Raw genomic sequence first — 12,362 nt, 5'->3', positions numbered from 1 at the left:
TGTACAACTCTCGACGACTCTAACGGAGGACGTTAGTTCTCACAGCGTTCTATAGGGGGCTACAGTTGCGGAAAAGAGGTGTGAGGATGAGAGTGAAGTGAAAGTGTTGAGGATATAGTAGAGAAAAAGAGAGAAAAAGAACGATAGCAAAAGCGAGGGACTGTTGGCCACGGAAATCGTGCCTTGGGATATAATGGACCAACTCGTACGTAAGGCCACGTGACAGAGCTCTAGGGGGCCCTTCTGTAGGTGAGCGTTACTTTTAACGTACAACACTCGTGTCCCAGACCTCTCATATTCAAACTCTCCAAACTGTATCAACGATACACGCGTATACCTATGTGTATATAAACAGACTTTATAAACACGCACAGAAAAGGTGGGGGGGGGGGGGGGGGATGGTGAGGGCGATCGTCATGGCGTTTTTGTCCGAAGACTTCACCACTCTCCCTTTCAACATCAACGAGTCTAACAAACACCCATTTTCCAAGACAATGAATATTTTAGTGGCTGGACGAGGAATGAAAGCAAAACACGAGACAAGGCGCCAACGCCAACGCCTCGTCCGCACACCCAGGACACATACTTGCTTCCATTTTCTTTCAACCGTCTTTGTTTTCTTTCCTCTCCTTCGTCATCCATAAAGCATTCCCCCCACTCCCACCCCCTCCCTTCGAGCGTATAAAGAGACTCGGTCTTCTATTTGGGGGATCACGGTAAAAAATGTAACGTCTTGAAAGGACCGGAACAGGACGACATCTATGAACTTCTAGCAGATTGAACGTTAAATTGAGTTCGCGAAAGCTCGCACTCCATCAAATATTTCTCACTCAAACTATTTACTCGAGGCTACAAAAACCAAACGACGTCAGCAATCGTTCGCTCTGTTCCTTCGTCCGAACTTCTCGCGAAGTTAATTTTCGGTAAGAACCGATCGATAGTTTACCATTGCGCTTCTCGTCATTCCACACTATTTTTGGCCGCTCCTCGATTGATAATTATTCTGTGAACTTCCCCACTATCTCCAACTCTCGAATAAAACTGTTATTGGCTTTTTCGGTTCGGTTCATTTTATTTTTATTCCCTTCACCAATCACGTCCTGCCATAAAAAAACCACGAATGAGGCATCGTTACGTACCCGCATAAAATTACGACGGCGAATCTACGATGACGCTCAGTTAACATCCAACAATGAATAATTAAATAATCATTATGAATCCAACCATTGAACATTCATTGCAGAAATAAAATAATTTACTGCACGGTAAATTGGCAATTTTATCACGTAGTTTTTTAACCTGTCTGGGGCATGTGAACACCGAAAAATTGGTCACAGAAACGTGTGTCTGTGCGTGGCTTCGTTTTCTCGCCAAAACTATAGTCACTCTTTTTGACAGATGAAAAATGAAAAAGTGTTTTGTGGAACTATAAATTATTTTCACGCAAATCAATGGGCGCGGATAATTGACAGAAAGTGTAATGACAACCTTGCTCCAAAGTTCGATAGTGGAGCAGCGAGCGTGCTCGCGTGCATGGATACACGCGTACACCATCCCTCGCGCATTGTTAGCATTAGAACAATTCGTTGTGCTGTGACCATAGCTGCGGTTACACATGCTTTGCGTGCGTTGCGTAGCGTGCAACCCAGGCAAGATCCGGGTTATAAATGCATGGACTTTGCTTGCGCGACTTTGTCATGATACAGAAACTGTTTCGGGGTCGAAATCATCAAACGCAACGGAGTTGGTTCAAAGCGTCTTGCCACGTAATTCTTGTTAACAATCCCGTGGCTTTACGGTCTGCAAGCTTTTGGCGCTTCACGTTGCATTGCCTTGCTCTCGTATTTATGGTTGCATCTTATATTAGTTCGCTCACACACAATTGACGCGTAAAAAGTCATAGATGAAGATATTTAATGATTGGAAAATTTTTAAATGCGACATTCCTTTTTTCTGTCGTCATGCAACCAAAATGAGAAGAGTGAAACATGTGAACATCAAAACTTTTCAATCTCGAACACGAAAGTTTTTTTAATTAATATTTAAGATAATTTAAAAAAACAGCGAACGTAAGGATTATTTCGATTCATTTTTATACGCTGAAAATAAGGAATTTTCCTTTATCCGGTGCCCGGGATAAAGAAAAATTGTCCCGTTTTCTCAATTACAAAAAAATCAACGCACCAACGCACGATGATACGATGTCGACCGACCGACGCCATCCATCTTCGTTACCAACGCTCATGCCGCCTCGTTTTCACCGACGAATGCCGGCAGTCGGTACATAACGACATGAACACCATGTACATGGATTATTTATCGACAACCTATCGATTATATCCGCTCCTCCGGCTCCTCCCAAGCACTCACGCCGTTCTGACTCGCTCGTTGACTGCTCATGAGTGCACAGCACAATAGTGCACACTGCACAGCACATCAGTCTCATGACCAGTGACGCGCGACGCCCGCACCCCTACCCACTGCCACCGCCAAAATTGGGGAGAGGGAAGTGGGACCGTTGCGCGATGCGCAGGCTTGTGTGATAACAACAACGATAGAGGGGATAGAAAGGTCTCGAGGCGAATAGGAACGGCATAATACCCAAAATGTAAATAACAACTTTTAACGTAAAATAATATCAACACAAGTTGGACTAAATCGGAATTTATTCGTATCGGTTATCAACCAAATGTAAAGCACCAATAATTGAGATATAATTAAATTAAAATATATTGATTTTCGAACACAGCTGATTCATAAATACGCATAATCCCCCCCCCCCCCCCCATTATTACCAGAAAACGGTACAATGAGTTTGAACCTTCGTTTGGTCCCGTCACATTTCTTAAGATTAAAAAAAAAGAGAATGATATAGTATAATTCAGCATAATATCATTCTGTCACTGGTCAAGTAATAACAAATAATTTGATATTAAGCCAAATTAAATCCCGAGATATAATCAACAAGTACTTTATTTTTAACTTCTTGTTAAATTGCCGGCAAGAAAGGTTTGGACATTTAACCCTACAACTCATGTGCCTTTTTTCATACCCTCATGCTCATGACCGGGGTTTGAACGCACCCCAATCTTTTTCTGCTTATAAATCCGGTCCTACTGTTACGTCCCAGGAGGGAGGATTAGTTGGGGGCGCACAGTCGCCGATTTAGAGAAGCAGAGTGTACGTTGAGTACCTCTGCCAGTGAGTCTTCTTTGGGACTTGTGCGAGGCCCGAGAACATATGCTATATTTTTCAGGTATACGTGACCTTTTATTGTGGTTGTGCCCGCGAATTGGAAGGATTTTCCAATTGTTGAGCGGTGTCGAAGGCTTGATGAAATAAATACACTCGATGATATTTTGTTTATTACAAAATATTCTGATGTGTTTATTGAGACACTTATGCACTTATTAACTTTACAAATTAAGAAATTAAACTGTTAAATAAAGAGTTAGCTATTATTCGGAGCTCTCTAAGATGAATTAGGATTTAGAGAGAGGAGAGTTCTCCGATGTTAATGTCTTTAATGTTCGATGCTAACTGACTAACAACTAAGATTCTTAGCCTAGTTAGAGTTCGAGAGGAGGATGTGTTTTTTGGGGGTAGGATGCTGTAGAGGGGGTTTGTTCTCTGTGGTTTTTTAGTTTGGATTGGGTAAAAAGTATCGTCTGATTTGATGATTGGATTTGAATATGGGGGAGACTTTTCCGGAGATATGATTGGAGGAAAAGTCGCTCGAGATTTCTTAGAATTAGGGAAAGTGTGTTGAGCGGAGTTCTGAGATGTGCACGTGTTGCACTTGAGATAAGAGCATCTGTTTTCGGGACTCGTGGGAAACGCGAGTTTCGGAACGCGTCTCTGGAATTTTGTGTGGATTTAGGAAATGCTGCATTGATAATAAATTCAAGGATAGGAAATCGGTCTTGGACTGTTTATTTCTGGTTTTCCGTGCTCGTCTTGTAGGATTATTTATGGCGCCGGAACGTCGGGGAGAGTCTAGGGCACGCATTGTGAGTGTTTAAAGAATGGACAGTTGAGGAAAAAAATATGTGCGAGCGCCGAGTGTCTCGCAGGATGTATTTGTTATGGATGGTCTGGATACGCTCTGTGTTTATATATATTCTTAGATACGAACTATGTATCGACAAATGATGATAAAGGTTAGAAATATACTCGTGATAGCGTTTGAGTTGAAGAGAAAAAGTGAGGGGCGTTTAGCGTAATGCTAGGACGTAACACTACGATGCTAAACTGACTTTATCCTACACCATTTTCTTCGTTTTTTTATAACGAAAAGAATGATGTTCGATAAAACTAATTTCAATTGAATTTATATATAAAAAAAACCGTCGATAATCAGTCGATAATGTCGCTTGTTAGGACGGGAGCGTAGTTTGAAGTTCGCGTGGGGTGTGCTCACACCCCAGTCATGCGTTCTAGGGTTATTCATGCATTCAATACAAAATTCTTTATTTTTTTTTTGCGTACACTTTCAGAGAATGAACTTGAGCATATGTTCCATAAAAAAATGTTTATTCCATAAAAATATTCAAACTGTTTCTGTTATATTATTCACACTTGAACCGTAGCGACGGATTTATTGAATCATTGAATTTTTATACCATTCTGGTACAACAGAATTTTCTTCCGAAGGCTCCAACTTGTTGATCTCAAAGTCTTCGTTGCGTCTCTTGACAATTTGGTAGATCGTTTTGTCACAATCGTCAACGACAGTTTCTGCAATTTTTGTCAAGATTGTTTCACAGGAGTCAAAGCATTTCTGTGGATCCCAACAACCCTGAAAAATCATGGAATATCGATAACATTGACACACACTCAGTGGAAACTATAGAGAACAATGAATGCTCTAGTGGAAATAAATGAAAAAAAAAACATTTCTGTGCACCTCGGACAATTTGGGCAGATCATCAGTTTTGTATGTTTTCAATTCGTGGACAATTCCATTATCATCTCGAAAACCACATAACACTTGATCATCATTGACGAGAATTGCATTTGTCCACCATCTTAAAAATATGTATTTCTTCAAAGAGACCTCATGTCCTTTATGTTTGATTGACTTGCTTGTACGCAAATCGATGAATTTAAGTTCATCAAGCGGTATTGGATTTGCAAATATTTTGTTGGGCAATGCAGCCCCTCGCAAAGCCGAATACAGCACAGAATGTTGGCCAATCTGCCGCTGATAGATACATCGAAATTCTTCAGACTCTGCCAATGGTTTTTTAGGATTCGGAGCTTCCTCAGGAGATTCTAACGGAAAGGTAATAAATAAAATCAAATGTTGGATATTTTGATAAAATAAATATGCATTCATGTAGTAAGAAAAGTCATTATGCTCATGTTTCAATTTGTTGAATAGTTAGAGGGATTCTTAAACTTGGACCAATCATTACTACTTAAAATTCTTAAAAGATTCCAGTACTTAAGTGTTATTATAATCATTCGATCGAATTGATACATAAAAATACACAGAATTTTCTACCTGAGAAGTATTCGTAGAATTTGCGGTTCCAATACCAAAATTTTTCTTCATTTTCATAGTTCCCTCTTTTAAAACCTTTAGCAGTATTAATGTATATTGTTCCTTTCCATTTTGCAGCACACAAATTCCAGCTATGAATTGGTACGTAAGGAATGGACATGAAATGCACTAATATTCGAGGGGCGCATACAAAATTTGGTTCTATCCTGCAAAGATTCAAAACATTGAAAATCATTTTGATATTCTGGATACGTTTCCTTCAGTAAATAGTAGAACAATATTCAGAAGGAATCTTAACTATCGAACAAATAAAAATCCAATATGAAATCATCGAAAAACATGATGCTACTGAAAAATTGAATAAATTCTGTTGCGCAATATTTTAGAAAATAGCACTCATTTTTTTAATACTTACAAGCGTCCAGTTTCAGGAGCAGCTTTGATCGTTTCACGATTCTCATCTATCCACTGCAACTTTCGTTCTTTATGTATTTTTTCTTGGCTTACCACAAAGTCGTCAAAACCTTCATTCAGATCGATGGGAACTTGGTTTTCCATTGGATTGAAATATCTCAGACCTGATGAATCGGATAAATAATTACCATCACCGTCTACACTGAAGTAGCCAAGGATTCTAGAACGGCTAAAAACGTTGCTTGGTTCCCGTGTTCGGAATTTTGAACGGAATTTTTCAATAGATTGCTCCAGCGGCGTCAATTCTGTGCGATCGTGGATCCACCGAGGTATAAATGGTTTATCAATTCTCGTAAAATTGCTTTTTTTATCCATTGCAGTGTTTAATTGTACGACGCGAACCGACACATCCGAAAACGTACTACTGAATGACCAAGCTGGTCCAAACCTGATCGTTCGAGTCTCGAGTATGAGCCACAAAGGGGGTTCCCCGATTGAACAAAGTAGATAGTTCTTTCTAGAAGTCGTTATTTGCTTTAAACGTGAAACGTGATATGTATGTTATATACTTCTCAAGTTTCGGTCGACTGGTTCGAGCGATTACGAACGACCGATAAATAAAAGAACTAAGTGAAACTCTCATTATGATCTTTGTTTATAAAATTCCCTTGAAATCTTAGACTCTATAAATTTGCGTTACATTTTTTTTACATATAGTTTTTTTATACGTACGATTTAAATAAACAAATTTTTTCGATATTCGATTTAAAAAAAAAACACTTTTGGCAATGAAACCGTGCATGCTTTCTCCGTACTGTAAGAAGGGAAACGATTTTTTGTTGGATTGAAATAAATGAATCGATTTGACAATTTGAAAACTTTGAGTGGAACACCTTGCCGCCATACAGTATCGGATGTTGGTAACGATTTTGTTATTTGAAAGCGGCGTTGGAATAATTGTCTTCTTATTTCTCTTCTTTTTTTGTTTCTTAACGTAAAATACTTTTTTATTATTGATAACTTATTTTTTCAAGCACTTCAGATACAGTGTATATTGAGCATATGCATTCATATACCTCAATAAAACGAAAGGCAATATAATGTTAACAGCATCATCTGGAGAGATAAAAACATTTGCGCAACTGATGTCTGGAATGGACAAATGACGATTAGTAAGTAGATTAAAACAAATATTCAAGCGCTATTTAAACAGATGGATTTCTTTGTCTTTAAACGTATTCTCTTTGTACGTCAAATAAAACTTATTGCTTCATGGCTTTTTTGTACCACTCTGGTACGACCGCAATTTTTTCCGAGGGCTTGAGCTCTCTCACGTCGAAATTTTCCTTGTCAACTTTGGTCAACTCGTATATTGTTTCGTCACAATCGTTGATGACAATCTCCGCTATTTCTGACAAAAGTGTTTGGCACGCCTTCAAACAGACCTCCGGATGCCAAAACTTCTGAAAAGTCGTAAAATATTTAACCGATTAATGGGCTCGATAAGTACGAAAAAAAAAGAGAATGAAAATAATCAGTTTACAAAATTTACGGGTTAACGCTCGTACCTTTGACATTTGAGCCAATTCCTCAATCTCGTATGTTTTCAATTCGTTGACGATTCCATTGTCGTCTCGAAAACCACACAAAACTTTAACATCGTTAGTGAGAAACGCGTTTGCCCACCATGCCAAAAATTTGTACATTTTCAACGATTTTTCCTGTGTTTGGTACACTATTTTTTTGTGTGTTCGTAAATCGATAAATTCAAGGTTATCTATGAGGAGTGGATCCTCGAGAAGTTTCTTCGACAGAACAGCTTTCCTGACACCCGTGTATAGAACGGAGTGTTTTGAAAATTTCTGTTGATAGACATAACGAAATTCTTCGTGTCTTGAAATTTTCTCGTCGGGTTGTGGCGCCTCGTCGGGACATTCTGCCTCAAAAAATCGATATAAGCACACTGAGTGAATCTTCATCAGGACTCTCAAGATGAAATAAAAAATTCTTTACAATCAATTGTCAAATTTTGTACAACTGATTTAAATTTCTTTTCTAAAATTCTACAATCTAAAAATTAAAATACAATCAAAATGTGAAAAAACAATTTTGTACCTGAAACCATATAATTTTGAAATTTATGACCCCAGTATCCGAACTTAGCTTCGTCTCTGTTACTTTTCGACCTAATCGAACGAAGATAGATGTTGCCTTCAAATTTTCCAGCCAGTAACTGCCATCTATCCTTCTGCGCGTACGGAGCACCCATGAAACGGGTCAGAATTCCGAGGGTGCTTACGAAATTAGGTTGTAACCTGTAATTATAAATGTTTACATTTCCAAAAGTTAAAATTAATTTCCAAAATTGTTCAAAGTATTCATTGCAAATAAGGGGGGAAATCAGAGCGTGAATATTTTCAACTACCTCGATTTTTTAAACGGATTTTAACTGCAAGCTGAGACAATATTTATAAAAAGTGTTATTGACAAAAATATTCAGGAAAAAGTAACTTCAAACAACGTCAAAAAACACGTTTACCGATATTAAATTTTTATGTTGATTTGTCACTTGGAAAATCATCCAAGATTTTTTATTTCTATGAAAAAAACGTTAATAAATATTGAAGAAATGAAATCCTTGTTTCCATTTTCAGGAGGAACGTCACTTATTCATAGATTTTTCAATAATTCCAATATTTTTCATTCAAAAATGAATTTCGAGGGTGCTTAGAGTTGAGAAAATTTTTTTTTGTATACCATGCCATTAGTTTCGATACTCACATGCGATCACCGGATGAAGCCTTGATTTTTTCGTGGTTGGCCACAATCCATTTTAGCGTTGTCTCAATTCCCGGTGAATCCGCGAAAGATAAAAAATTTCCATCCGCTTCGATAAGGTCCATGCCTCTGTTCAAGTCGAATGCAACATTATTGCTTCTCGAAGGGTGAAAGTATTTAATGCTTGATGAATCCGGTATGATATTTTTGTCTTCATCCACACTGAAGTAATTTATTGTCTTCGGGCGCGGGATTCCGAGGTACCTCGATCGATCGTGTGTCCCGTCAGTCTGTGTCGAACGTCTCCTCATGGTTATAAGGTATAAATAAAGTCAATTTTCGAAGAAAAACGATACGGCGTCGATCGTTTGAAGAAGAAATTGACTCGGTGCAGTTGTTTCCTTCACAGCTATAACAATGGTGTTACGGAGAATATCGATTTTGTTTTGTTTTCACTTTTTTTTCCTAAGAACTTATTGATTATGATTATTATACCTCTGAACTTGGTTCAATTGTTTTTCAGTTAGCAATGGCTGGCTACTACTGCTGTAGATGAGATGAACAAGGTCATGTAGGAAGAATATTTATTCGTAGTCAGAAAAGTATTTGTGGTTTGACACAATCGTCCCCAGGAAAAACCCTTAGAACTCGAGTATCTCGCGAAATATAGGAAAAAATAAAGAGCGCCGTCATGAGTTCACCGACTGTCCCCAGCGACTCTGGACTGAAAAATGTCGTATTGCAAGGGAAGTTTTACGTTCTACTGATGTTGAGATTCTTTGGGCGCGTTCAGGGAGTCGCTATTTGCGCTAAAAATACAAGATATAGTAATATCATTCAATGATAACGTTAGCGTTTGTAGCGCAAATAGCGACTCCCCGAACGCGCCCTTTGGCGTCGCAATCTCAAGTGGTGAGGTATGAGATGTCCTCGACCGCCAACAGAGCGCATTAGTCACCGGGACTTAGTGCCCTTTGTTTTGTCTCTGACGTCATTTTGTTGTGCCTACCTCCAACCTCCAAGCCCCCAAGAATGTTAAGATAAACTATCTAGAGCCTAGTTTGCAGCTTTCTTAACAATAACTCACCCAATAAAAAACTTATTCGTCATTTCTTTACGTGAAGAAATTTTCAAGACCAATAAGATGATTTTTTTACTCGTTTGAGAATGCACAACACATTTTTTATTAAAAATAACACTTTTACAAAAATGCTATGCGCAAAAAATTCAAGTATTTTTCTTATAATTGCGTTCGAAAAGATCATTTTTGAATAATTCACTGAATAATTTTTTCTGATTTTTGTTATAACGTACAATTATTGTGTGTTCGAACACGTATCGAGCCAATATTCGTAAGTTTATTGAAAAAATAATATTTCTTGTATGTTTACATCAATAGGCAGATTATTGGTTGTTCTTTGAGAAGTCATAAAAATTCTAAATTCGTACAAGACGTTTCATTTCACGTCATTCACACACGAATTCATTGGCTCATGGTATTCTTGTACCATTCTGGAGGAACACGATTTTCATCCGAAGGTTTTAGTTCTTTGATATCAAATTCTTCGTGCGAATTTCTGGTGAGCTCGTAAATCGTTTCATCAGAATCGTCAATGACAATTTCTGCGAGTTTTTCAAGAAGTGTATCACAACACTTGATGCATTCTTCTGGATTCCAAAAATTCTAGAAAAATCATTGAATATTGATAAAGCAAATGATCAACTTAATATTTCCAGCTGAATATCAATGGAAAAAATTGTTCAAACCCACCCTTGACGCTTTAACCATTTGGTGAGTTTCGAACGTATTCAAAATGCTGACGACTCCATTATCATCCCTGAAGCCACACAAAACTTTGTCGTCGTTAGTGAGGTAAGCTCTTACCCACCACTGCAAAAACTTGTATTTTTTTAAATTTTTATCGTGTCCTGCATGCTCTATTATTTTATTTGTTCTCAAGTCAATGAACTTGAGCTTGTGGAGCGGTAACGGATCTGAGAGTTTTTCTTTAGAAATAACTGCTTTTCTTACAGCCGAAAATAGTACAGAATATTTGGAAAATTGATGTTGATAGACACAACGAAACTCCTCTGTTTCCACAACTGGCTTCGATGTGTCTGGAGCTTTACTAGGGGATTCTGTCATAAAAAAACCAATGAAAACGTTATTATTTAAGACATTCCTTGATTGATTGCTGTAGTTAACTCTGAATCAACTTTCCATTGATTATCTAGAAATGTAAGACTTGGAATTTTGTACCTGATGTTATATATTGCTGGAATTTGTTCCCCCAATAACCAAACTTCAACTCGAATTCGGAAGGTTTTTGCTGCATACTTTTGTCAGTGCGCAGATAAATGGTTCCTTTCCATTTTCCAGCCCATATTCTCCAGCATTCGTTTGGTGTATAAGGAGCAGTCATTAAACGTGACAGCAATCCAAGGTTGCATACGAAATGTGGGGATATCCTGTATCAACATAAATTTCGAATGGATATTAGTTTCTAGTTTTGAGGCTTTCTTGGTCGCTATTGTTACGAAAATTGAAAACTCATAGAAAGTTCTTATACAACTCATGGACCACATTCTTGGAGACAATTTTGTGCCTTACACATGGTTGAAAAATAAGAAACTATTTAAGCTGATAATAAACTCCTATTCAAAATGTGAATAGAAAAATAAGCCGAATGAGCGGTTTTGTTTGAAGTTTTTCATCAACAGTTACAAAAAAAATTGGGAGAGCAGTGTAAAAATTACGAGATTACTCAAAGTCCTTACAAGCGATCACTGTTGGGCGTCATTTTGACGTGTCTCTGATTTGCTGCTATCCATTGTATTGTTCGTGACATACCAGGCTGCTGAAATATGCCATTACTTGGATCCGCTTCCTCTCGACCGTCATCCAGATCAAAAGTGACAAGATTGCTTTCAGGAGGATTGAAATACTTAAGTTTTGATGAGTCCGGTGTAAAATTTCTATCTGCATCTACACTGTAGTAACCAAGAATCCTAGACCGTGATCCAACTCTCCGACTCGGAGGACGGTACGTCGGTCCTCCAAAATTTCGGCGATTCTCCATACCTTGTATGAATTATTTATCAATAACCTCTATTGATTCTCGAGAATTGGAAAAATTTATCTGCTGGCCCATCAATAATTCCCAAAAGTATTTTATTCTACTTCTCTTTCGAAAACACTGCTCCTCTCTGGTTTTTTGCTGACAATCAGCTGATTGTTTATTATGGTTATGTGGTTATGGTGGAGACGTGTTCTACCGAATGGCTAACCAAAATAACAAAACAAATCGGGGATTCCCCGCATATGAAAAACGATAAACTTTTCGATTTTCTTGAAAACGTAAAAAGAACACGTTTTTATTTTGTCTGATTATGAACGCGGGAGGATATTTTTTAAATAAACTGTTAATAATGTCTGGTTAAAGTTGTGTGATGTACGGACATTCAGAACACGTTGATCGAAACATTCAAATACCTTACCGGAACAGATATTTGAGGTTAAACATATGCAATGCCTTCCATTATTGCCGGGAAACAGTACACGTTTGAATCTTCGATTAGTCATCTCGTCACATTATTCCATGATTTGAAAAAAACGGAGCGATTATTGTAGAAATTAAATTTGTTCATAATTTAGCTTATTATC

The 12,362-nt window shown here is 37.9% G+C and overlaps 3 protein-coding genes and 1 long non-coding RNA gene across 4 annotated transcripts; 1 reads left to right on the top strand and 3 right to left on the bottom strand.

Annotated features, from left to right (window-relative positions):
- Positions 1-4,453: 4,453 nt before the first annotated feature.
- LOC122414431 (decapping and exoribonuclease protein-like) lies at positions 4,454-6,387 on the bottom strand. Its single transcript, XM_043425703.1, has 4 exons — positions 5,922-6,387; positions 5,507-5,712; positions 4,907-5,274; positions 4,454-4,798 (listed from the first exon to the last, which is right to left on the bottom strand). The coding sequence occupies exons 1-4, from the start codon at positions 6,293-6,295 to the stop codon at positions 4,598-4,600; spliced, it is 1,149 nt and encodes a 382-aa protein (XP_043281638.1). The 5' UTR covers positions 6,296-6,387; the 3' UTR covers positions 4,454-4,597.
- On the top strand, positions 5,153-5,891 carry LOC122414432 (uncharacterized). The gene is made up of 2 exons (XR_006261758.1): positions 5,153-5,285; positions 5,624-5,891. It is a non-coding gene; the product is annotated as an uncharacterized lncRNA (long non-coding RNA).
- A 332-nt stretch (positions 6,388-6,719) lies between the features above and the next one.
- On the bottom strand, positions 6,720-9,573 carry LOC122414496 (decapping and exoribonuclease protein-like). The gene is made up of 5 exons (XM_043425820.1): positions 9,194-9,573; positions 8,702-9,107; positions 8,036-8,235; positions 7,489-7,856; positions 6,720-7,383 (listed from the first exon to the last, which is right to left on the bottom strand). The coding sequence occupies exons 2-5, from the start codon at positions 9,007-9,009 to the stop codon at positions 7,183-7,185; spliced, it is 1,077 nt and encodes a 358-aa protein (XP_043281755.1). The 5' UTR covers positions 9,010-9,107; positions 9,194-9,573; the 3' UTR covers positions 6,720-7,182.
- A 285-nt stretch (positions 9,574-9,858) lies between these two features.
- Positions 9,859-12,162, bottom strand: LOC122414460 (decapping and exoribonuclease protein-like). The gene is made up of 5 exons (XM_043425740.1): positions 11,880-12,162; positions 11,477-11,780; positions 10,959-11,167; positions 10,470-10,837; positions 9,859-10,382 (listed from the first exon to the last, which is right to left on the bottom strand). Exons 2-5 carry the CDS (start codon positions 11,776-11,778, stop codon positions 10,182-10,184), a joined length of 1,080 nt encoding a protein of 359 aa, XP_043281675.1. The 5' UTR covers positions 11,779-11,780; positions 11,880-12,162; the 3' UTR covers positions 9,859-10,181.
- Between the last annotated feature and the right edge of the window lie 200 nt (positions 12,163-12,362).

This window comes from Venturia canescens, chromosome 8 (genome assembly GCF_019457755.1).
Source record: "Venturia canescens isolate UGA chromosome 8, ASM1945775v1, whole genome shotgun sequence".
NCBI classification, from domain to species: domain Eukaryota; kingdom Metazoa; phylum Arthropoda; class Insecta; order Hymenoptera; family Ichneumonidae; genus Venturia; species Venturia canescens.
This window is presented reverse-complemented; position numbering and strand designations above follow the sequence as displayed.